This window comes from Vulpes vulpes, chromosome 4, assembly GCF_048418805.1.
Source record: "Vulpes vulpes isolate BD-2025 chromosome 4, VulVul3, whole genome shotgun sequence".
In the NCBI taxonomy this organism is placed as follows: domain Eukaryota; kingdom Metazoa; phylum Chordata; class Mammalia; order Carnivora; family Canidae; genus Vulpes; species Vulpes vulpes.
In genome coordinates, this window is record NC_132783.1 from 87,337,615 (window position 1) to 87,363,183 (window position 25,569).

The following is a 25,569-nucleotide window of genomic DNA, read 5'->3' on the forward strand; positions in this document are numbered from 1 at the left end:
CCAGGAGCAAGGGCTTCCACCGGGAAAAACAGGCCCTGAACCCGGGGCCCAGAGAAGTGGAGCCTCTTCTCCAGGATGGGCGGGAGAGGCTGGATGGACAGGGACCTGCACACCTCACTCAGGCCAGCTGCCAAGAACAGTGGAGCGCAGAGCCCAGGCTTCACCCATCTCGGGTGGGTCTACAATCAGACCCAGTGATGCCCTTTTCTCGCTGCGTAATGAGACATCTCTTCCCCACCTAAAGCCTAGACTAACAAAAACCCAACCTCTGCATCATGGCCGTAGGATCTGTGCCCTACAACCTGTGCTCTCCACCTGACTCACGGCACCTGGGCCAAGCTCCCGACTGTTCCCAGGGGTCTGGGCTGTGGCTCCCACGCCTGCCTTCCTGGGGACTCCACCTAGCTCTTGTGCAGCTGGCTCTCAGCCTCCTGATCTCGGTAGCATTCCCCTCTTCCCCTCTTCCATGGGCCCTCCCCTCCACCCAGTCCACTCTTCACCCTCTTCCAAGTCGCAACCTAGCTGGTCGCCCTTTGCTGCAGCCTTCAGAGCTACTCAGCACCACCCAGTACCCCCTCTGTTCACTCTTCTTATCTGCCTCCCACACTCAGACATAAACATCCCATGAGAAGCAGCTCACTGATTACGTCCTCCACTGTATATCCCCCCTGGAACTACGACAGTCCATGCTACATAGTAGGTGCCCAGTTAGAACTTGCAATGACTGACTGAATGAATGAATGACCTTGAGCCAGCCCATTCACCTTTTAAGGCTCAGTCTCCTCATCCACAAAACGGAGACAACAGTGCTCACGGGGTTGCTGTGGCCTTAAATGAGATGAGGTTTACAAAGGTCCCAGTACACTGTCTGGCATGTGAGCACTTAAGCACCAGCTGCCATTTCTCTCTCTCTCTCTCTCTCTCTCTCTCTACCTTTATAAGCTCCGTGCTGGTGCATGAAGAGAGCATCCTCAGACTTCACTTTTCCTGGGGCCCCAGTGCGGCTCTAATCAGCCCCTTCTCGGCCTCGCAAGGACACTCTCTGCCTGCAGACCACTTTATGCACCAGTGGCTGTATGTGCACGTGGGCCTGGCCAGCCAGGGTGCAGGGAGGTGTGGGCTGACTTCACATACCTGGGATGCAAACCCTGGGGGCCGACCTCTCTGGGCACAGGTGGGGAGCTGCAGGGGCCGACCCGGTGGCTCCGCACGGTGTAGATGGGGTTCCTTAGGATGGAACTCACAGTGGTGCTCGGGGTCATACTCCGGGGAACGGTGCCTAGAAATGGGCTGGGTAAGAACAATCATCCCACAGCCCCAGGCCTATGCAAGCTAGTGGCTTTCTCCACCTGTACAATGGAGGAACTCACTTTACTGCTTCCTATTTCCCAGGCTGCAGTGGGAAGAAGGTGCTCTGAGAAGCTAAGTAATGTCCCTGATATGAGACTGAACATCCCAGACAGGGCAGCCACTGCTCGTTCTTTGGACCTCTGGGCTGAGGACACACAGAGGCACCTTGAAATGACTGCCTCCGCTCTCCCTGGGACCAGCAGCCCTGCGAGGCCAGCATGAACCCTCCTCGCCGCCCAACGACTCACCCACAGATGCCCTGCCAGGGTACAATGGGGGGTTGCTGTGCCGGCTGGAGTGCCCTGGTGAGTACGGGGACCATTCCTGGAGCTCTGGGCAGAGCTCTCCACTGGCCGGGATGCACTTCTGTTCCTGCAGGACCAAAGACAAGAGACAGTGGCTGGAAGTGGAAATGCACAGGTGTCTGCAAGCCTGTGCCCTAAACACTAGCTCTCCCAGTGGGACACGTGACGGGACAGTCAGGGAGGTCACTGCCCATTCATGTTGCCTTACATACCTGGAAGGGAAGAAATTCCTTCAAAACTACTCTGGAAGAAAACCACAGAGAAAGAACCTGTTCTCTCAAGTAAATTATGCACAGGAGGTAGGATGCATGAGGCCATCAGGCACATATATAGAACTGCTCCTCCAAACTTGCATGGCTGTGTGAGGGTCTTTGCCTGCAGAGAGTAGCACGGATTTGTTCTCCAGCTCAGAGCAATTTCTTCCACCTGGAAATGACTACAGCACCCACAGAAACAAGCCAGCCGCCTCCTGCTACCGGCCAACAGAGTCACAGGTGCTATCGCGGCTCCCCACATCCTGCCAGGCAGGTCCAGGTCACCTGCTTTTGTTGTACAAGTTCAAATGCTTCTTGATGAGAAAGCAAATCAGACACCACACCCAAGAAAGTGTTCCTGTCTAGGCATCATACGCCCATTGACATGTTTACCCCCCACATCCCTTTCCAATCTCCTGAGGACGGCTCCTTCCTGCCGGCATCCACCAACCAGCCCGCTCCCCTTTCCTTGGGTGCGTGCTCAGGGCTCAGCACCAGGCTGGGGACACCAGCTCAGGACCCCTCCCCACGCTCCCGCCCCCACCCCCAGACGGAGCCCTACCTCCAGGAACTGAGCAGGAATCACTACTGGAGCCAGCTTGGGCCGAAAGCTAGGAGCAGACTTTGGACGACGGCGCTTCTGCCCCAGCTCATCCATCTTCTGGGAGGTGAGGTCCCCGTCACAGGACTTCTTGGCGGGCAGGTAGGAGGAGTCCCCATCCCCTTCAGGGTAGTAGCTGGAAGCAATGCGGACCCTGCCTTTGCGAGGGGGTGAGGTGTGCGTGGGTTCCCCAGGATCCACGTCAGGGGGCAGTGCGCTTGGGGGGCTGGTGGATGGGGAGCTGCCCACCAGAGTGGCCTCGGACTCGGAACTGGTTTCCAGTCTGTGCTGGAACTTAATGGAGTCGCTCCTCCTGGGAGGTTTCGGGGGCGTCAGAGGCCCCACCCTCTTAGAGGGCTGGGGGGAGTGAGCAGACCCAGGGCCAGGGAGCAGGTAATCTATTTTGGGGGGAGTCTGAGGACGTTTGAAAGTGTTAGGGTCGAAGATGGACTTCCTTTGCTTTGGCTTCTTATAAACAGAGAGCTTCTCGGGCCCTGCCGCGGAGCCGAGCACCGCCTTGGGCCAGGTCCCGCCGCTGTTGGAGCCCTCGGGGTCAGCCTTATCCAGGGGGGCCTCGGCCGCCCCGCAGGGGCCCACCTCAGTCTCGAAGGGCAGCAGGGGTCGCCGGCTGCGCACATCCAGCAGCCCATAGCCACGCTCCCCAGAGGCGTCTGAGCGGAAGGAGCTCAGGCTGCGCTCAGAGGCGCTGGGACAGGCCTGGGGGGAGACCGGGAAGGGTCCCCCAGGAAACGGCTTGTGCAGGAAAGAGCTGCTGCCTCCCGGGGGACCCAGCTCCCGCCTGTCCTCCAGCCTGTCTGCGTAGAAGATGTCCGTCTGCGTGGAGTTATTGTGCTGCAACAAGCTCCGTTTATTCTGAGCCTGGACCTCGGGGCCATGGGCTCGGAAACTCAGCATCTTATCAGAGTCCTTGATATTTTCAAAGATGTTCTGGCCACTCCAGGAGGAGCTCTGAGGGAACACCTATGTGGGGACGGCAGAGAGTGAGAAACAGGGAGGAAGGCCACAGAACTAGCACCACCACCGAATGCGGTCCCTGCAGGGGAAGTGAGGGTCAGCAACAGTCCACACACACCCCAAAGACAGCTGGCCCCATGCACATGCACGCGCACACACATGCGTGCACGCCTGTCCCTGACCGGCGAGGCTCTCTCATGGCCCTGGCCACCATGAACCACAGGAGAGACTTCAAGCACCATCTGCAGCTGCCTGCACAATGCCCTGCCTACATTTTAATAAAATAGTTAAATAAAAAAGTAAAGGGATGCTCGGGTGGCTTAGCGGTTTTGCACCTGCCTTCAGCTCAGGGCATAATCCTGGGGTCCCAGGATCGAGTTCCACATCAGGGTCCCCACAGGGGAGCCTGCTTCTCCCTCTGCCTGTGTCTTTGCCTCTCTTTCTGTGTCTCTCATGAATGAATAAAAAAAACTTTTAAAAAATAAAAAAAGTAAAGATTAAAAAAATATCTATCTTGTAGTACATTCATAGGATTTTAAATCATACAGCAACAAAGAGAAATGAGCTATCAAGCCACAAAATGACAGGAAGAAAGCTTAAATGCATATTACTATGCACAAGGAATGCATAATTCCTTTGAATTGGAAGAAGCCAATTCAAAATGGCCACATACTGCGTGATCCCAACTGTGACATCCCAGAAAAGGCAGCACTATGGAGACTGTAGAAAGATCAGTGGCTGCAGGGACTTGGGGGAAACGGGGAGGAAAGGTGGAACTCAGAAGATTCTTAGGGCAGTGAAACTAGTCTGTATGATACTATGATGGTGGATACACTTGTCTGAACCATAGGATGTACAACACCAAGAGTGACTCCTCCTGTCAACTATGGACTTCAATACTATTATAGGGGCACCCAGCTGGCTCGGTTGGGGGAGCCCGTGACTCTTGATCTCGGGGGCCCCAGCTGGGTGTAGAGATTACTAAAAAATTAATAAACTTTATAAAAACATATTACATTGATACTACCTCATTGATTGTAACAAATGAACCCCGCCAACGTAAGCTGCTAAGAGCAGGGGAAGCAGAGCAGAGGGCTTGGATGAGAACTCTTGAACTAGCTCACCTTTTCTGTATCTAAAACTGCTCCCAAAAAGTCTGTTAATTTTAAGATCATTAATTTTTAAAAACATCTCTTAATGAAGTGAGTGGGCCTATTTTTCTCAACCTTCTATCATAAATCCTTTCAACTATGTATAAAAGTTGAGAGAAAAGTTCAATAAATGTCCATAAACCCACCATTTAGAGTCAACAATATTTTACCAAATTGTCTGTTCTCTATCTACACTGCAGAGCATTTGGAAGTAACTTAAACATTATGACATCTCACCCCTAAAAACCTTACCATGTACTTCCCCCAAATAAGGCCATTTGGCCCTTTAACCCCAATACCATCACTGTACCCAGGAAAAATAACTACTGAGTTCAGATTCAAATGTACACCACTGTCCTCAAAATGTCCTTCATGTCTTGTTTTGGTTTTTAAACCAGGATCCAGTCAGGATTCATGCACACCCTGCACTTTATAAATCAATACCTTGTTTTCAAGGACTCCCAGCAATGCTGAGTAGCAGCTCAGGTATACGGAGCTGAGGCCTTGCCTGCCCCACAGCCGATGAGAGCAGAGCCGGTGTTGGGTGGGGGCCCTTACCTTCAGGAGGGAGAGGGTCAGGGAGTCCTGGCAGCTCCGCAGCAGAGATTCACACTCATTCAGAGATTTGTTGTCCAGTGCAATGCCATTGATCTAGGACCAGACAGAGAGCCTGTCAGGCCCACCACTGGGTCAGCGTCTCTGCCAGTCTGTTCTGGACAGTGGGCCTGGTTCTTCTATAGAGTGCCCAAGTCTAGAGCTGGCAAAGGAGAGAAAGCCCTTCCCCAGGAAAGCCTGAGAAATCCAGTAAAGGGGCATCTGAGGCAAAGAAAACACACAGCCTTAAAATCATACTAGGGGCAGGTGCTTGTGTAACTGGGACCAGAACACCAAGCACCCCAGGGGGGCAGCCAGGCTTTGCTGCTGCCCACCATGCAAGGTGCTGACTAGGGCTCAGAACTGCTTCACGCACAGAGTGGAAGATAAACAAACACATCTGCCCCCCAGGTCTGAAGACTTAAAAATGAGATCATGGTGGGGCGCCTGGGTGGCTCAGTCAGTTAAGCATCTGTCTTCAACTCAGGTCATAATCCCAAGGTCCTGGGGTCAAGTCCCGCATTGGGTTCCTGCCCTGTTTCTCCCTCTCTCCCTTGCTTGTGTTCTCTCTCGCGCGTGCTCTCTCTCTCTCAAATAAATAAAATCTTAAAAAAATAAATAAAAATGAGATCATGGTGTGGAAGGCCTTTGTAAACTGTGAGGTGTCATGTGAGATGAGACGGTATCATCACTGTTCGTGAAGATTCTCATAATCTCTTAGGCCTGAACCTCTGTCCACATTTCTCACTAATATGTTCCACTCTTTTAAATAAGTGTATCCATGACAGTGAATGGTTAGACTGGGATGCACCCAGACCACGGAATACTGCGTCAAGAAAATATAGCGTCAAGAAAAACACGCTAACGGGACCCTGAACACCTGATGGGTCTCATGGCAGCATGCTGGGTGGAACAGCTAATCCCAAAAGGACACATACCATATGATTCAACTTATGGAATGTCCTCGAGATGACAAGATTATACAGATGGAGCAAACTGGCTGCCAAGCGTTAAGGAAGAGGGTTGGAGGACAGAGTTGTGGATATTCCTATAGAGGGGTCACACGGGAAAGACCTTTGTGCCAGTGGAACAGCGCTATATCTTAATTTTTTTGTTGCTGTTACTTAAAACGTGATAATAAAATGACGTAGAACTACACACACACACACACACACACACACACACACACAGTTCCCGTATCAACCACCCGGTTTCGATATTATTTAGTCATGTAAAATGTAACCTTTAGAGGAAACTGCATGAAGGGCACATAGGACCTCCCTGCACTATCTTCACCACTTTATCTATTTTTCAATATTATTTATTTAATGTCACAACTGAATTATTTCTCTATTTCAAAACCAAAAGTCAAAAAAAATCAAAATAGGCAGAGTGATTATTTTGGAGTGATGGATTAATTTGGTAGTTCTTTTCTTTATAACTTTTCCACATCTTTTTAAAGATTATATCTATTTATTTGAGAGACAGAAAGATCAAGCAGGGGGAGCTGCAGAGGGAGAGGGAGAAGGAGGCTCCCCGCTGAGCAGGGAGCCCTATGTGGGGCTCAATCCCAGGACCCCGGGGATCATGACCTGAGCCGAAGGCAAACGCTTAAACTACTGAGACACCCAGGTGCCCCAACTTTTCCACATCTTAAAATTTTTCAAAATGGCCATATTGCTTTCAGATTCTGACATCCCCCCAAATCTGAAAAACATTGGCAAAGATGGGAAGCAATGAGGTCCCTCACACACCACAGGTAGGATCAAAAATACCATGATTTCTTTGACCACACGGGGAAAGATCATGTCAAATATTAAATGCTGGTGCCCACTGATCCAGCAATCATCCCCCGCACATTCCTGTGGGTCTCTGTGGAGGGATGTAGCAGCGGCCTTACAGCACTGCTTGTAGAAGCAAAGATGACCTGACTGTCCACCGGGGGAACCGGTTAACAGCTTGACTTGCTGCCACGAAGGAATATGCAATTACTGACATGATCCCTGTGGAAGAACCCTCCAGGGCACACTGTGTGACATAAAAGATGAGGTTAGCAGCTGAGTATATTATGATCCCATCTGGGGGAAAACAGAATGAAGGGAGGAAGGAAGGAAGGAAAAAGTGGGAGGGACACATGTTTGTCGTGTGTGCTTCTGTACAACTGGGATTTTGTGTGCGTGCTGGGGGAAAGGGTGTGACATCAGCTTTAATGAGTCAGTTAGAAATACTAATTTAGACTCAGTAATCTCACAGCATTTTGGGGGCTTGGTCACCAGGGATGCCATTTGGTGTCCCCAAAAGGGACACATGAAGTTTATGGCAAGACTATCTGCAATGGCGGAAACTGAAGACAACGTGTTACGTGCACAAGGAGGGAAGCTTTCAACTACAGATCACCACGAGGTTGATAAACATAATGAGGCTCACTTTGGAAAGATATCCATATATCCATGATGTGGAATAGCAGGCTGATCCCACTATTTATATCTTAAAAAGCAAACAAAACCCAGGAAGCTTTATCTGTGTATGTCGATTTGTATGAGCACTCATGGTCTGGCTAGAAGCACTTCTTGCAACTGGGGGCAGGGATTTGTTTTCTCCAGGGACAGGATTAAAGGGGAAAAGTGGGGATTACCACTTCACATATTTTTGTATTGAATGAATATTTTATGGCATGTAAGTCTTACTCTGGTGATTAAAAAGTAAATATAAAAATAAATGGATCTAAGGTTTAATTACAAAATGTTTAAAAATCATACAAAAAATTAATTAAAAACCACATACAGATATCTTCTTTTTAAAACTGGTATAAATAGGGATGCCTAGGTGGCTCAGCTGGTTAAACATCCGACTTTTGGTTTCAGCTCAGGTCGTGATTTCATGGGTCATGAGACTGAGCCCCGCGTCAGGCTCCACGCTCAGTGGGGAATCTGCTTGAGACTCTCTCCTGCCCCTCCGCCCATGTGCACACCCTCTCACAAATGCACGTGTGTGCTCTCTCTCTCATGTAAATCTTAAAAAAAAAATAAAGAAAACCTTGATGTAAATACACATTCGTGTGTGGAATAAAGGCTCTAGAGAAATACATTTCAAATTGTTCATGAAGGTTATCTGTAGGTGGTAGCAATAAGAGGGATTCTTATTTCCTTCATATTTCCTATTTTCTACTATAAATTAGTAACACACCGTCAGACAAAAAAAATGTTTGTTCACATTAGAGAACAAGGCAAACATAGAAACTCCAATCACTACTTTGTGTTCCACCGCCCAGACATCCTCTAACCGTCCACATGGGGCAGACAGCTCCGGGCCTGAGGCTTACCGCCACAATCCTGTCTCCCACAGCGAGGGACCCCTCTTTGGCGGCTGGGCTTCCAGGCACCACAGCGGCAGCATACACTCCATTCTCCAGACTGATGCCGCTGTCTATGAAAACCACAGAGGGCAGACACAGGCAGTGCCCAGTTAATCCCTGCCCCGGTCACATGGCCCTCTGGTTGTCCCACCTCATCTCTGTAAGACAAACTTATGAGGGGCACGTTAGCCAATTGCAACCTGTCAGTCCCAGCACCCAGGCCAGGTTGGCAGACCACCCCGGGGCTCAGTCATGTCTGCTCCAGGGAATCAAACACTTGGAGACCAGCAAGACCCAGGCCCCAGGGGGCCCCCTGCCAGGGAGGCACCCATGCTACATTTAAGCAGCATCGATGCCTCTGAAGCAACACACCTGAAAACGCACATATCCCCTCTGCACAAGGAAGGGGTGCCCTGCTGTGGGAGGCGCCCTGCCTGCGTCTGCGGGCCCACTACCTTTCTGTCCACTCAGGTTGATGTGCAGTGGTGTGATCACCTTCCCGCCCAGAGACTTCCTCCGCCGCACAACCATGTTGATGGCCCCCTCCCCATTGAGGAGGGCTTTGATGGCCTGCTTCTTGTCCTTGTTGATGAGGTCCACGTCGTTGATTCTCAGCAGCCAGTCATTGACCCTGAGGAGCAGCACAGCCAGGTCAGGGCCCACACAGGCCTTGGGGCCAGGGGGGCAGGCCCCATCGCTACAGTTTGGGGGAGGCAAGTGCCAGAAAGCGGGTGCCCCACATACAAGGTGGCCTCTTCGGGAAGGGTCAAATGGCTACACCCAGACTGCCTGCGTGCAAATTCTGGCTTTACCACATACTAGCTGTGTGCCCTACCTCCTCTGGACCTCAGTGTCCTCACCTGTAAAATGAGGCAATTAGCACTACAGTACCTCATAGGATTTTAAAGATTAATGAAATGATTATACACAGTGCTTAAACCAGTACTTAGCAAATAGTACTTTATTATCGTTACTCTTTCACGGAACAAACACGCGATGTCACAACACCCCACGCTCGGGCACATACCGCCTGAGCCCTCTCCTACCTAGAGAGGCGAAGCGTGGTACCAGAGGCCTGTGCAAAGATCAGACTCACGGGCTCCCGTGAATCAGTCTCCTCCCAGAAGGATGTTAGGAGTGGAGCCTGCAGGCCTGAGACTGCCAGTCCCTCCCTCAGACCGCAGGGTGTGCTCAGTTAACTGCCACCTGGCTCTCTCACAAAGGGTCAGAGGGGCCCCCTCCCTCCAGAGCCTGGGCCTCCTCAACCCTTACCGTAAGCGGCCATCAGCAATGCTTCCTTTGTCCACTTTAGTGACAAATATCCCACAGTCCCCAGGCAAACAAGGCTCATTCACACCTTCCGCCATATCGAACCCAAGTGCTTTCAAGTCAATATCCTCCTGTCAAAAGAACAGCAGCCACACACTTTACAAAGCAGTGATTAGAAATATCCCACTCTTAAAGCTCAGGCCACTGGCCACCATGAGGACTGGCCCTTCACCAGGTCGGACGGGGCGCTCAGTCCCCAGGACGAAGCCCGGGGGCAGCTGCCATCTGCCCCTTCCAGCCACTGCAGACACACGTCCCTGCAGCAGGGCTCTGCTCTGCCCTTCGCCCTCCACGTGCGGGGCCAGCATCTGCTGCTGGAGAGGCCACAGGGACCAACCTGCCATGAGCCAGCTTGGACAACCACAGCGAAAGGATGCGTGTGCTCCGGCAGGAAGGGAAGCCGAAGCTTCAAAACTGACAGCCATGACCCTGGGGAACCCCACAAGGGGGCTACCGTCTCCCACCCCTGCCCAGAGTCAGCAGAGCAGGCGAGAAAAGGCATGGAGGCAGCTCACCGTCTCCCTTTCGAACTCCACAACTTCTGTTTCCCACTCCATGGAATCTGTGTCGATGGCCGAGTCGTGGGAGCTGTGGGCCATCAGCTGCCGGAACCGGGCCTCCTTTTCCAACTGGGATTCCATCTGCTCCCTAGGAACAGAGAGGGCCATGGCGACAGTCCCCTGGGAGGGGAAGCAGCTCGCCCCAGTCCCAGCTCGGAAGGTCACCACAAAGGCTCAATGGGGCTTCTTGTGCTCTCATACTTCATGCCATGCTTCTGGAGCAGCATGCCAGAGCTTCTTGGATATAGAGGTTTTAAAAAAAAAGGCCCAAGTCTTCCCAAATTTATCCAGAGGCTTTATGCAATTCCTCAGGAAATGCCAGCAAGACTTTTTGTGGATATGGCCAAGACTATTCAAAAATGAGTAGGGAAAGAAAGGTAAGGAATTAGAAGAGCTAGAACAATTTCGAAAGTGAAAAACTAGGACGCCTGGATGGCTCAGCGGTTGAGCATCTGCCTTCAGCTCAGGTCATGACCTTGGGGTCCTGGGATCAAGTCCCACATCGGGCTCCCTGCATGGAGCTTGCTTCTCTCTCCGCCTATGTCCCTGACTTTCTGTGTTTCTCATGAATAAATAAATAAAATCTTAAAAAAAAAAAAAAAAGGAAGAAAGAAAGTGAAAAATTAAGTGGGAGGAATGACTCTGCTCGATTTTAAGATGTTTCCTATAGCTACAGAAATCACGACTGTATGGAATTGCCAGGAAGACAGACATAGAGATCACTGGGACAGAATGAAAAATCCAGAAATACCCCACAAAGTACAAGAGAGACCAAAGTACTTCAGTAGACAAAGGATAGCATTCAACCAGCGATGCTGGAGTACCTGCACGCCCGGCAAAAATCTGAAGACACGAGGACTTACATAGAAATCAGCTCAAAACATATCACAGATTGGAATGTAAAAGGTAAAGCTGTAACATGTTTCAAGGGAAAATATCTTTGAGATGTAGCATTAAGGTTAAGGGTTCTTAGAAACCATACAATCCATTAAAAATTAAAAATTAAGAATCAGTAAATGGGACTTGATTAAAAAACTTAAGCTCGGGATCCCTGGGTGGCGCAGCGGTTTGGCGCCTGCCTTTGGCCCGGGGCGCGATCCTGGAGACCCGGGATCGAATCCCACGTCGGGCTCCCGGTGCATGGAGCCTGCTTCTCCCTCCGCCTGTGGTTCTGCCTCTCTCTCTCTGTGACTATCATAATTAAAAATAAATAAATAAATAAATAAATAAATTAAAAAAAAAAAAAAAAACTTAAGCTCTCAGAAAGACCCAGTCAGGAGATTGAAGAAAGATCCAGAAACCTGGTACCAACACCTAGCAACTTACACCTGACACCTCTGGTCCTAAAACCCATGCCCCGATGACCTTTCCATCTCATCAACGCTACCCTCTGGGCTCCGGGCACACTCATGACCTCTTCCTGGTTCCTGCTCAAGTGGACAAGCTCGCAGGTCCACGCTTCCATCTGGGCTGTGCTCTCACGGGCCAGCTCCAGAATGCTACTTAGCCTCAGGGCAGAGCCCCCAGAGCCTCCTTCCTGGGACATGGCTCCCACCAGCCCTGTGCAGCCTGGAGCTCTGTGTTTTGTTTTGTTTTAAGATTTTATTTATTTATTCACAAGAGACACAGAGAGAAAGAGAGAGAGGCAGAGACACAGGCGGAAGGAGAAGCAGGCTCCATGTAGGGAGCCCGATGTGGGACTCGATCCCGGGTTTCCAGGATCACACCCCGGGCTGCAGGCGGCGCTAAACCGCTGAGCCACCAGCCACCAGGGCTGCCCGAGCTCTGTGTTTGACGCTGCTGCACTGGCTCATCTCTCAGAACCCCCTGGGGCAGGTGTGCGGCCTCTGCAGACCCGGGCCTTCTGGGCAGTAACTCGGCCTCCGCCCCAGCACTGGCTAGAGAGCATTAACAAAGAGGAGGTACAGATTCAGACGTGCTGAACAAACTAATGGAATTCAACTTTCTCAGAAGTTCCAGGCAATTTCAGCTCCATTAAAATGTAAAACTTCCTTCCCCGCTCAAGCCCCCAGGGGCCAGACTTTACCCTAATTTGATTCCATCACTTGTTAGACCCAAGGTGGGTCCCTGGAGAGAGTGTGTCACTTTGCCTCTTAGCCCAAGATTTTCTTTAGAGCACTTGAGCCTGAGAGATTCCGTGTTTTTATCGAGTAACTGAAGCTGGGTGGCTCATGTTAGAGTTACTGATGGGGGAGTGAGGGGAGGCTGTCACTCTGGCTGAAAGGCGCTGCTCCGGCTTGCGGCTCGCGAGGCTTGCACCTGCACGCCCTCTCCTCCCCGCCCTCATCACCATCTGCACTGAGAGCCACTGCTTCTCAGGAGAGTCCGCTGCTACCTGCAGGGACAGCTTCGGGCTTCCGCCAATCTCTCTGGTTAACTCTGATCTTTGTAGTTTAAGGCCACTGCTTAGGGTCACCACGTCTCAAGTCACAATCCTGGGTGCAGTGCCATACTGAGGGGGAGGCTGACACCCCAGGCAGTCTCTTCCGAGCGGGCATCTGAAGCCCACAGGCAGAACGAACTGCCACGTGGTGACGGCTTTCCAAACACTGTGTCACCATGTCAGGGCTTTGTTCACAGAGCTGTCGCTGGAGGGCCTGCCTGTGGCCTGTCTCCTCCTGTGTGCTGGGAGCCCCACGGGCAGAGACCTGGTCCACAGTTTAGTGGCTTCCCCAGTGCTTCCCACAGGCCCAGCCCATCCAGAGCAGCCACTCAGTACATGCTTGCAGAGTTGGTGAATGAATGAGGTAGAGAGGGGATGGATGGATGGATGGATGGATGGATGGATGGATGGACAGACGGATAGTACCCACTTGCCCTGTCTCCAAATGGACTGCCTATGAACAGAGACCTTCCTTCCTGCGTGCCTTTGCACACGGTACCTGCCCACCTCCACGTGCTCACCAAAGGGCTCTCGTCTTCTGTGATGGTCTAAGAATTTCTAATGAACTCTCAGCATGGACGCAGCATTCACACCCATTCTACGGACGGATGGAGTGAAGCGGGGTGAAGGGACAGACAGCCAGGTGGCACGCAGGCCGGCCTTGCCCTGGTAGGAGAGGGCCCACCACACCCCCAGATGCAAGCTCACAGCGGGCAGGCGCTCCCCCCCTCCCCCCGGCGTACTTGAGCTCCTTGAGCTCACGGCTGACATCATTCTTCTGCTTGCGAGTGTCGTCCAGGCTGCGCAGAGCTTCAGCCAGCTCGCTCACCGCCCGGTCCCGCTCCCGCCTCAGGTTGTCACAGAGCGTCCTGGTGGGGAAGACGGAGGCCAAGGTCACCGTGAGGGGCAGAGGGCAGAGGACTCACGGCCTGCAGTGGACTGTGGCCCTGGCCCCCAAATACCCCGGTGCCTGCCTGGCCTCCAAATGCACTGAAGGAGTGCTTGGGAGTCCAGAGGTGAGGCCACCCGGGCCAACCCCATCGAGGGACAGAGAAGACACCAAGGGCCAGGAAACGAGACATCTCCACAGTTACTGGGCAATGGGTTCTGAACGTCCAGTGCTCACCCCACTGCTTCGCCCTCAGTGTGCCTCAGTGAATGCCCCACCCCCAGCCCCAGCCCCAGCCCGCCTGGCAGGCCTCTGTATCCCAGCACCTACCACATGCTTCCTATCTACCCACATGCAGGCCTTTTAGAGCTGTCCCCAACCCCACAACTAGACTGAGCCCCCCTACTTGTATAGAAACCATGCCTCATGCATCTCTGCAGCCCTGAGCTCTGGGCAGGTGCAAAGTGCGGGCCTGACAACTCCCCACCGAAGGACCACGTCAGTCATTCACAGAGAAAGTAGGGACAGCTGACCTGGCAGCAGGGGAGCATGTGCCCTGGGCCACCTCCAGAACTGTACCCTGCCACTGGACGGCCCCTAAGGACTGGTCCCCATGTCTGCATGGCCCCTAATCCCCTCCACCCTGAACCCTCACCTCCTGACTAGCCTTGGTAGGGAGCAGTCTCTCCTCCCGACCACCACAAGGGATCTTTCTGAAACTCTCAATGACCAAGTCACCACAAGCACCACCACAGCCCCTCATGGCTCTACCCCAGCCAAGAATCAAGGCTACCCTGCAGGGTGTCCCTTTTGAGGCCCTCACCGCCTGCCATCAGGAACCCCCATCAGCGGCCTCTCCTGTGACTCCCAAGTCCACGCCTGCCCCAGCTGTGCCCCCGTGCCCTGCATGCCCCCATCACAGCTCTGACTGTGACCCTGGGATTCACCATATCATGGCCCTCCCCTGCTGCCCTGTCTGACAAAGCTGCCTGGGGTCCCCACAGTGCTGGGCGGCCCCGCCCGGGAGACTTGGAGGCTGTTTCTCTCCCAGGGTCTCCTTGTCCGAGGGACCTAAGATCCTGGCACACAGTAGTGCCCAGAGAATACCAACTGAAAGAACACATTTTTGACATGTCCGTTTCATCAGAGGTCCCCCTAAGGAAAAAAAACCCGTCTTTGTGCCTCCCCACGGCAGGGGGAGGGTCTCATCCAGACACGGTGCACACGCAGACACGTAGGTTGAAATAAAATGGGAAGCAGAGACATAATGGACACTTCGAACGCTATGAAGCAAGGCTGGGCCATCACCCCAGGTGAGAAGAGAGGAACAGAAGCCACTCTCACCTCACCTGGACACGTGGCAAGTGATTCTGACCCTCCCCACAGACCCAGTGCGTCATGGGGAGACTGGAGCCCGCTCCAGGCCAGGGGTTCCCTGTACCGGATACTATCCCGCTCTGCCACGATCTTGTCCCGCTCCTGGAAGGCCCAGTCCCGCCGGCACTTGGCCACATCCGCCTCCTGGAGGGCTTCCTTCAGCTCCTGGCACAGAGCCTTGCACTGCTTTCGAAGGAGATCAGCCTCCTTGTTGGCTCTCCCGGCATCCATTGTCACCGTGTCTTTGATCTGCTGGGATCAAGGGGTGAGCAGAGGGGTGGTTACTGAGCCTCCTGGCCCAGAAGTGCCCTCTAGCTGGTGCAGGGGCTGAACCCTCAGGAGCTGGATGGAAGGAAACATAGGATCCTAGCCTGAGCTCATCCCAACACACCCCTGCTGCACCTGCACCACGCCCCCCCCCCCCCCCCCCGTGACTACATGTCCCACAGCCACACTCAAGAAACCTAGCAACCGTGGCCCACAGAGCCTGGACCAGAACCCAGCCCCTCCTCAGCCTCCATCTCAGTGGCCCAGGTGGCCTACCTCCCCCGGAGGGCTTGTTCCAGGCTCCTCCCTGCCACTGCATGGCTCATACCTTTGACAACCCACCTTGTCTCTCTACAGAGCTCTCCCGTCAAAACATAACGAGGCAACCCTGAATGCAGTGAAAGGTGCAAACGTCAATCATGATTATTCCCAACCCCCTGTGTCGGCAATACTCATTTTTGTGCTCTAGCATATGGAGTTATAGTTTTAAGATTTTATTTATTTATTTGAAAGAGAGAGAGCGTGAGAGAGAGCACAGCAGAGGGGAGGGGTGGGGGGAAAGGGAGGAGCAGACACCTCACTGAGCAGGGAGCCCCAAGTGGGGCTCGATCACAGGACCCTGGGACTATGACCTGAGCCGGAGGCAGACGACTACCCAACTGAGCCACCCAGGTGCCCCAGAGTTATTTTTAAATCTGAAAATACCCCAGTGTTTTTGCTGGAGAAGTCCTGTGTGTCTCAGTTTGTTTAAAAAAGCTGAAATCTGAAGCAGTTGCACCTTGACACCTCCCCAAAGCATTACATGCTCTGCTACTGTTTTGAATCAAAGTCTTGGAAGCACTTGTAGAAAAAGCTCCCTCTGCACCCCGATAATCCTTAGACGACACGGGGGGGAAATGACAGAGTGAGTGTCTACCGCAGGGGGAATTCCCGCCGCAGCTCAAAGGCTTTCAGAAACAAAACACAGACAGGACACAAGAGGGGCAGGTGGCGCTGCATCTGCGCCAGGAATCCCCACCTCTGAGCAGCAGGGGCAAGGAAGACAAACAGGCCTCTGCTGAACCACGGCTCGCCGTCCACGCGGAGCTGGACATGCTACCTCGGCTAAGACACGTTCGAAAAGACCTCAAAGGTTCAGCCAAGACAGGAGGATGAGACAGAGGAAAACACACAGGGTCAGCTCACAGGCCCCGCTCATCTCTCAAGTACAGAGTCAAGACTAAAGTCTGCACAGAAAGTATACCTTGGCTCACACCTCACATTTTCCGAGATCAATTCCAATAATTTCCGTTTTGATTTTTTCCCACTTTCATGCCGTGGGGAGGATCTGTTTACTTTGCTATTTTTTAAAGACCAATTACTACTGTTAAACGCATCAAGGACTTATTATAATAAGGAATAGGTTTAATGATAGCATTTATTTAAAGTTACATTTTACTTGATGTTTTATAATATATTAATATAGTTTTACATTTGAACTGTGTTACTGGGGACGCCTGGGTGGCTCAGGGGTTGAGCGTCTGCCTTTGGCTCAGGGTGTGACCCTGGGGTCCCAGAATCGAGTCCCATATCGGGCTCCCTGCATGGAGCCTGCTTCTCCCTCTGCCTGTCTGTCTCTCTCTCTCTCTCTCATGAATAAATAAGTAAAATCTTTAAAAACAAAACAAAACACTGTAGTACATGTGGTTTCACTGCAAGGCCTTTCCACTTTGCCCTGGACAACCGTCTCCAGATGAGGACCGGGAGACACGACAGGCCAGCACTGACGGCTGGGCAGCTCCTACCCTCTCCCCCCGCGGTTAGGTCTGCAAAATGAATTCACTCTAGGAACACTGCTTCCATATGAAGAACACGAGAAGTACGAGACCTCGTTGTACCCACAGGGGAGAAGAACGGTGAGGTATCTGAAAGGTCCCTCGGTGTGATCCTGTGCTAACACTGACGAGGATGCTTGGGGCCCAGGAAGCACCAGGCCCCCCCAGGCCCTCTACACTGTGCTTTCTCCCAGCCACTGGTCTTCACCTGCAAGGGCACCACCCAAGACCTCCTTTTGGCCCTGGGTGACCTGGGGCCACTGGCTCGGGACAAGAGGGACTGGTTTTCCCGAGTCACTCACTCGGCCCAGGCACAAAGCCCACAAGCCAGACCCCGCGGAGGCACGCGGGGGTGCTGGGAGAGGAAGGTGCTCCTGAGCGACCCGTGGCTCCCACCTGGGCGGGGGTTCATAGCCTCCGAGCTCTCAGAAGGCCGTCCTTCGCCCCGACAGCACCTCCTCCCTCACACGGCTCCACTCTGGCCCCCGGGCGGGCCCGAGCTCAGCGCCACCGACCGCATAGGACATCAGAGCCGCAGCTGCCTCAGGGGCGGCAGGAAGGCGAGGACGGGGGGGAGCTCCCCGCTGAGCGAGCACACTGGCCTTCCTACGGGCAGACGGGAGCTCGGGCTCTTGTCACCTGGCGGGCCCAGGCTCCCCAGCAGTGGAGACCAGCCGGCCGGGCAGTTCCTGCGCCCAGGGGCCACGACGGTGGCCCGCAACGGAGCTCCCATGGACGTGCCCGTGCAGGGGGGGACGCGGGGAGAGGGCACAGCCAGGCCGGGCCAGGACGCAGATGGGCCCCCGAAGCCCTCTTCGCCACAGAGCACTCCAGAGAAGAGGAGGGCAGTGAGAGGGGAGAGAGAGGGGACCACAGGGGAGGGGAGGGGGCAGAGAACAGAGTCTGTGGGAAGAAAGGGCACCACCTCCTCCGCTGAGCGCAACGAGCAGAGTCCTGCGATCAGGGAGGCAGCGGGCCCCAGGCCAGCCTCCACGGACCCCAGCACTGGTCAGGCCTGGGAGGGAAGGCGCTCCCACCACACCTCAGGGCCAGAGGCCAAGGCCACGACCGGCCTCCTCCGGCAGGTGTGCTCTGAGTGGCCAAACTCAGCCGCAGGAGCCGAGGGTTCCAGCTCTGGAAGGCGCTGGGTGGGAGCGGGGCTTCTCTCCAGCCTGCTGACTCGGAACAGTGCCTAGAAGAGATTCCTGCCTCAGCTGACAGGCACGCTTGACACCCAGCCAATGCCCCCTGCGAAGGCCCAGGAGCCAGGACACTGAGTGCTAGGGCAGGGGAGCGGGGTCGACAGACTGAGGGAAGCCAGTCAACCCCGGAACCAGGGCGCTGCAGTCCGACCCCCTCTCGGCGGGTCACACGTTCTCCTGGACGGTTCCCTTTAGCAACTGACTCAAAGTTTGCTTCTTCACCGTTTTGTTTTCTTATTTAGTAGCGACATTTTCCCCAATAATTCAGATACCAGCATTGTGAAAATGAGGGGATGGTTTCTCTAGGACAATGACCAAGTTCTAGTCCACGACCTTTGCTTATTAAAACCTCCCTCATCGTGCCCTTACAAAGGTTTCATCAAAGCAGGTAGTCCTTTTCATGAGGCTTTCGCCTTCGAGGTCTGGAGAAGTCTCACTCCCGTCCGTCGTATGAAATCGCTCTTATTTGGCCCACTTTTGCCTATAAAAACAACGTCCTAGGGTTCACACAGGTCCTAACAGGGCAGTAGGATCAGGATGATGGGCGTGATGATCTTAATGACAAAGTAAACAACTACCCTGTGAGGCACTGCTCTCATGTACATTTTGTAGAGGAAACTGAGGCCCAGAGAGGCCAGAGGACCCGTGACTGAGGAGTGCATCTCCTCCAGGACGAGCCCTTGCCCCTTGCATGCCCACGGCCCCCTGCACCACCAGGACATCTCTGCATCCCTATCTGCAGAGAGACTCAGAGTCCCGGCCACCCCTCGGGTGGCAGCCCTGCCCGTGCTCCATCTGGAGGGCTCTGGCCACAACCATGTAACGCACGCTGCCCCCACCTACCTGTCTGACCATTAACACCTTGCTTTTTGCTCCTCACAGACCAGTCTCGAAGGCTACATCCTGACCTGCAGAGCAGGAGAATGGAGGGGCAGGAGCAGAGGACTCTTTCAGTGGGAAAAAGTCAGCTGTGATCAGTTCAGCAGTTCTAAGCGAAGCCACACACAACAGAACGGGAAGGGAACCTCAAACAGCAAATCCACGAGCTCACACGAGCCCCAGCAGGGCTCACCTGGACTTACAGGGAAACCGTGTCAGCAACGAGGTCAAGGTGGCTCAGGCAAGAAAGATGGAGAGAGCCCCTGCTGATCACCCAGGAGTCCAGCTCAGTGGCCCGATTCTGGTGCTACTCTAGCCCAGCCCCTGACACTGGAGGCATGTCCCCCAGGGAGCAAGGCCTAAAGCCCCTTGGGCTCAGCCTGGCACAGCTTCCCCCCAGCAGGACTTCAGATCTTTAAGGAGCAGACTCCTCAGATGTTTGGGGGCCAGGAAAGGGGAAAAGGAAAGAAATCTGAGGGGTCTCTTCTGGATTCAGAAGGCCAAAGGTATCAATGGCTTTGGGTACTTGGCCTTGGGATCTTACCAATGGACAAGTCTTTGAGACATGCAGTGACCGCCAACACCAGGCTGACCTACACGCCCTCGACCACCACCTGGGGTGTGAGAGCGTCTGTGCACGGAGCACACACGTCTGTGTGTATCACCTGACTTACTTGCACCACTGTAAGCTCCAAGGCCTGGACCACAGCCGGACATCCCTTTGCATGCCCTGCAGCCCAGGCTGGAGCTGGGCCCCAGGTGTGAGCTCAGCAGCCTCCCAGGCGACATCCCATAACCTAGCCAGCCTGCAGCCCTAACAGGAGAAGCCCTTTGCTCTGACTCAGGAAGAGGCCACCAGTGCGGGACACGGTGGCCACCCCAGCCCCACTCTCGCGTCATTTTCTCAGAGGCTGGGAGGCCAGCTGCCCACTGCTCACCTGCCGCAGCGCCTCCATCTCCTCGCTGGCGGCCTTCTTCTCAGACGTGCTGCTCTTGAGCTTGGACTCGGCCAGCTCCACCTCAGTCTGCAGCTTGTCCAGCTCGGAGATGACCTGGTCACGCTCACTCATGATGAGCTTGTACTCGCTGTACACTGCGTCCCGCTCCTCCTTGTACTTCTCTGACTCTTTGGCCATTTTTGCCTGCATGGTCCTCAGCTCAGTCATCTCCGACTGCAGCAGCTCCATCTCCCACTGCAGGTCCTTGTTCTGGGCTGTGGCCTTGTTCAGCTCATGGTGGATCGCCTCAAACCTGGGGGAGAGAGGCAGCTGGGACACGGGGGCGGGGACCTGCCCAGCAGCTCCGCTGTCCTGGACAGTCAAGCATGAAGTTTCGAGTGAGGTCATCCACACCGCTCAGAGAGGAAAGTCACCGAGTGCCAGCGCCCCCGGACCTGGAATTTTTCTCAGCCTTCCACCAACACCAGAAGTTGATCTGAGGACTTCATGCCCTCGGCTCTACTAGAAATAACAGTGTATTTCTCCCATAGCCAAGTAACATTGTTTTTTAAGAATAAAAAGAAAACAATGCTAGAAACACAGCATATGAAAGGTAAGACTGGCCTTAATGATCATTTAGTCTGACCACCTCATTTTCCAGATACAGACGATAAGGCCTGGTGTGGGTGACTGGTGCAAGACGACAGCTCGGTCCCTCCAGGCCAGGAGGCACCTTCCATCGAGGCAACCCTGCGAGCCAGAACCCACAGCTCTCCAGCAGCACTTCTCAAAGCATGTTCTTTAGAATACCAATTCTTCATGGAACTCCATTAAAAAAAAGTGTGTTCTCTAATGGCTTACATTGGGAAACACTGTCCCGTCCTGGAGCAGCTAGTGCAGGGTACCAGAGTGAAGGCTCTGAGAAGTCCTGCAATGTAGACTCCTGTCTGAGTGTAATTCAGCAATTCCTAATCCTTTCTATCTCCAGAGAACACCTTGCATGGGATGCCAATGAATGCTCCAGGGAACTGGTGTTCCATAGGAACACACGTTACAAAATGCTGTTTGAAGGCAGGTGTATATATAGAAAGAGATACATACAGATATACAGAGATACATGTACACGCACACACACACAGATTATATATACATTTTTAAAAATGAAATTTTAGAAGAAACAATGCTGAGGGCAATTAATTCTATTTGCTGGCTGGGTAGGTGACACAGAGGGAAGAGGCTTGTGGGGAGACCTAAGAAATAGGATGGTCAGAACACCCAGAGCTATTTGGATGGAAGGAAGGAACACAATTCCCAAGCCACATGGAGTGCCAACAAAATGTTCCCCAAATACCCCCAAAATATTTTTTGAATAAAAAGGCAGGGGAAAAAAAAAAAGGCAGAGTCACTAGAGCCCCCCTCCCTTTTTTTTTTTTTTTTTTTTTTTTTTTTTTTTACCCCCTGCAAGTGGCTGGGAGCCTGGCTGCCAGCAATAAGCCCATAAAGGAGAGTGGGCTTGCGGCAAAGGAAGTCCGTGTGGCCCTCTGGCCATTCCCCACACACGGGGGGACGGGCAGGGCGGCTCTCACCTCCGCAGGGAGAGGGCACACTGGTGCTGCAGCTGGATGGCCGTGTCCCTCTGCTGCGTCAGCATCTCCGTCTGCTTCAACAGACGCTGGTTCTCTTCCTCCAGCTGCTCCAGGCGGCTCAGGTCGGAGTTGTGGATGGCGACTTTCTCGCTGTACCTCTTCCGCAGGGCATCGTAGTCCTTCTTGACCACCTCCAGCTTGTCCATGGCCGTGTCATACAGCTTATTGAGAATCTCTGATGACCCGTTGAGCTTCAACACCTGGGGACCAGAGAGTCACACTTACCAAGGGCCTGAGGACAGGAGGTGGGACAGACTCCCACCACTCTCCGTCTGTCTGTCTATCTGTCTGCAAGTAGTACTGGTGACCGAGGAGGGAGATTAGGAATCCTAAGGTCTGATTCCACAGGCCCTGCACTCACACTGGTCAATTTCCTCATCCACAAATGTTTCTTAAGTGTGTAGAATGGAACCCCCGAAGTAGACTGGGGACTTCTATCCTAAGAGGCCTGCTGGCAAGTTGACCCTTGGCTGGCATCCAGGAACCTGATGGGCTCCTTGCTTTCTTCCGGGAGTCCAGAATCCCAGTACATGCAGGGCAGAGGGTTCCTGGGAGGCAGGACCCCAGTAAATTCCTTGGGCAGGCAGTAGGTCACAATTCGTGTGACTCTACAGGGGAAGCCTCCTGGAAATCAGCACCTGATTTCCTCTGGACTTTGCCCCATGTGCCTCTTCCTTTGGTTGATTTTGCTTCGTGTGTTTTCACTGAAATAAATTTTAGCTCTGAGTATGATTACATGTTGAGTTTTGTGAGTCATCCTAGCAAATCACCAAACCTGGGGGAGGTGCTAAAGACCCCTCAACACAGGTATCTAATATATTCTAGGCACTGATGATGCTGGACAGGACACATAAAGACTGTGGCTTGTGGATCTTTATCCTCCTGGGAGGATATAAACAGACAGGTAGGTAGAGAGACAGAGAGAGAGAGTTAAAAATAATAAATAAAATAAGTTCAAAGTATAATAAGGGCTACTGAGAAAAGATAGAGGGGCTAATGCTTAAGGAGGCTTCTCTGAGAAAGTGACTCCTGAGTCTAGATGCAAATGAAGAGCAGCAGTTAGAGCACACAGGGACAAACAAGTGCAAAGGCCCTGAGGCAGGAACCCCCACACACATTCTAGGCACAAAGAGAAGGGAAGGGCAGGGCTCCAGTCAGAGCCCAATGAACAAGAAGTGGATTCAAAATGAGGCTGCAGACGTGGGCACAGCTTCAAGGCTCATAGCAAACAAAAGCTGTATCCAGAGTAAGATGGGAACCATGGGAGGATTTTAAGTAAAACAGTATCCTACTGAAAATTACAGATACTCAAGTTCATTCAAGGTGCTGGTTTAAAGAATAAAAACCCGGGATCCCTGGGTGGCGCAGCGGTTTAGCGCCTGCCTTTGGCCCAGGGTGTGATCCTGGAGACCGGGGATCGAATCCCACGTCGGGCTCCCGGTGCATGGAGCCTGCTTCTCCCTCTGCCTATGTCTCTGCCTCTCTCTCTCTCTCTCTGTCTATCATAAATAAATAAAAATTAAAAAAAAAAAAAAAGAATAAAAACCCAGATGAGTTCATCGATTGCCAGGGGCCTGCTGACTTCTGCTAAGCACCTCAGGGGATCTGAGCCCTTGGGTGGGCACTCCACATCTCTGAGTTTCGGTTTCCTTATTCCTCAAATGATAGGACTCAACCAGAAAAGCCTGCTTGACCGTTCCAAATGCAACAGGCCGGGAATTATCTGCATATTCAGCACAGACCCTGAGTTATCAGATTTCTGCAGTCTCAAGAACCAGAATCTGGGACTACCGAATACTCCCTCGGAAGCGAGGGTTCGCCCTCAGTAAATACGATGAACAAGTCAGAGCTAAAATCAAAATCATGGAGACAAGGAGAAGGAGCCTATTCCTCTAGGACATGTAAGCACATGTAAGTCCAGGATGGCCGACTGCTGGGGAGGCACGGCACCCTGGAAATCGGCTCGGTCAGGGTAGCCAGTCTTTTCCCCTTTGTCTTATTTCTTCTCTTTCTTTTCTTTTTTTTCTTTTTTTCTTTCTTTCTCTTTCTTTCTTTCTTTCTTTCTTTCTTTCTTTCTTCCTTCCTTCCTTCTTTCCTTCCTTCCTTCCTTCCTTTCTTTCTTTTAAAGCAAAACTCTTTCCTTCAAAGGAAATCTTACAAGACAAGGGTACTGAAATCCAAACTCATTTTAAAAGACAGTACATGGGGACACCTGGGTGGCTCAGTGGTTAAACATCTGCCTTTGGCTCAGGGCGTGATCCTGGGGTCCTGGGATCGAGTCCTGCATCCACATTGAGCTCCCTGCAGGGAGCCTGCTTCTCCCTCTGCCTCTGTGTCTCTCATGAATAAATAAATAAATCTTAAATAAATAACCAAACAAACAGTACATGGGTTCCTTGGGCAGTTAAAATCTTCATTGTTGGGACACTTGGGTGGCTCAGCGGTTGAGCCTCTGCCTCTAGGTCAGGGCATGATCCCCAGTCAAGTCCCACATCAGGCTCCCTAAAGGGAACCTGCCTCTCCCTCTGCCTGTGTCTCTGCCTCTCTCTCTGTGTCTCTCATGAATAAATAAAATCTTTAAAAAATAAAATAAAATAAAACCTTGTTTGGTAAAAATACTTCACTGTGGCAGATCAGAGCTGCAAACAGAGAAATCCATCAGAAAACAACCACTAAGCCCATTCTATCATCTTATGTCTTTTTCTGAAAACAAAAACAAAAACAAAATAGAATATCTTCTAAACCTACAGAAAAAGCAGCACATACAATGTAATTTGCCACCTAGTTCTAATCCTGATATCTTGTCAGTCACATGTCTCAAATTGCTCTCCAAAGAAATAAAACATCACAGGTGTTGCTAAGTCCCCTGCTGCATTCTTGTATCTAGCACCCCTCTCTTGCCCTCCAGAATGAATCGTTCCCCTAAATTTGCTGCCACCCATCTCCATGCACAACATTTTATACTACCTATGTATTCATGAAATTTTTTTTTCTTTTTATTTTAAAGACTCTATCCATTTATTCATCAGAGACACAGAGAGAGAGGCAGAGACACAGGCAGAGGGAGAAGCAGGCTCCATGCAGGGAGCCCCATGCAGGACTCGATCCCAGGACCCCAGGACCACACCCTGGGCCAAAGGCAGGTGCTAAACTGCTGAACCACCCAGGGATCCTTCATGAAAATTCCTAATGCTTCTTACTAGAGGTGCTCCTGTTGATTCCATGTTGTTCTGGAGACCCAGGGAAGGGATGCCAGGTAGTACTTCACTGCATGAGCACATCACATGTTCTTTTTCCATTTGATGGACACGTCCATGGTCTCCGTAACAGTCTCCGTAACGGTCTCCACCATTTTTTACATTTTGAAGTGTCCATTACAGTCGTGTTTCGTACATTGACACTGTTGTGTGATCCACCTCCAGAACTTTTTCATCTTGCAAAACTGAAACTCGGTCCCCATCAAACAACTCCCAGTTCCCCCCTCCCTCAGCCCTGGCACCCACCCTCCTGCACTTTCTGTTTCTATGAGTCTGAAGACTCTAAGTGCCTCAAACAAACAGAATCGTACACTATTTCTCTTTCTGTGACTTATTTCCTTTAGGACAATGTCCTCAAGGGTCACCCATGCTGTAGCATGTGACAGTATTTCTTTTTATTTTATTTTATTTTTTTTTAGTAT

General features: G+C 52.3%; 1 protein-coding gene across 10 annotated transcripts in view; it reads right to left on the reverse strand.

Annotated features, from left to right (window-relative positions):
- Window positions 1-25,569, reverse strand: part of DLG5 (discs large MAGUK scaffold protein 5) — a 119,806-nt gene that overhangs the window by 23,446 nt on the left and 70,791 nt on the right. For 5 of the 10 annotated variants that reach the window (XM_072756346.1, XM_072756347.1, XM_072756344.1 and 2 more), the window contains 12 exons: window positions 21,831-22,090; window positions 20,245-20,557; window positions 15,209-15,393; window positions 13,622-13,747; window positions 10,430-10,562; window positions 9,858-9,985; window positions 9,041-9,216; window positions 8,553-8,656; window positions 5,195-5,287; window positions 2,472-3,491; window positions 1,599-1,722; window positions 1,135-1,279 (listed from right to left, as the gene is read on the reverse strand). In XM_072756346.1, the coding sequence (XP_072612447.1) occupies window positions 1,135-1,279; window positions 1,599-1,722; window positions 2,472-3,491; window positions 5,195-5,287; window positions 8,553-8,656; window positions 9,041-9,216; window positions 9,858-9,985; window positions 10,430-10,562; window positions 13,622-13,747; window positions 15,209-15,393; window positions 20,245-20,557; window positions 21,831-22,090 (2,807 nt within the window). Of the gene's footprint in view, window positions 1-1,134; window positions 1,280-1,598; window positions 1,723-2,471; window positions 3,492-5,194; window positions 5,288-8,552; window positions 8,657-9,040; window positions 9,217-9,857; window positions 9,986-10,429; window positions 10,563-13,621; window positions 13,748-15,208; window positions 15,397-20,244; window positions 20,558-21,830; window positions 22,091-25,569 lie in introns of all 10 variants that reach the window. The other 5 variants (XM_072756340.1, XM_072756343.1, XM_072756341.1 and 2 more) reach the window with 1 other exon arrangement.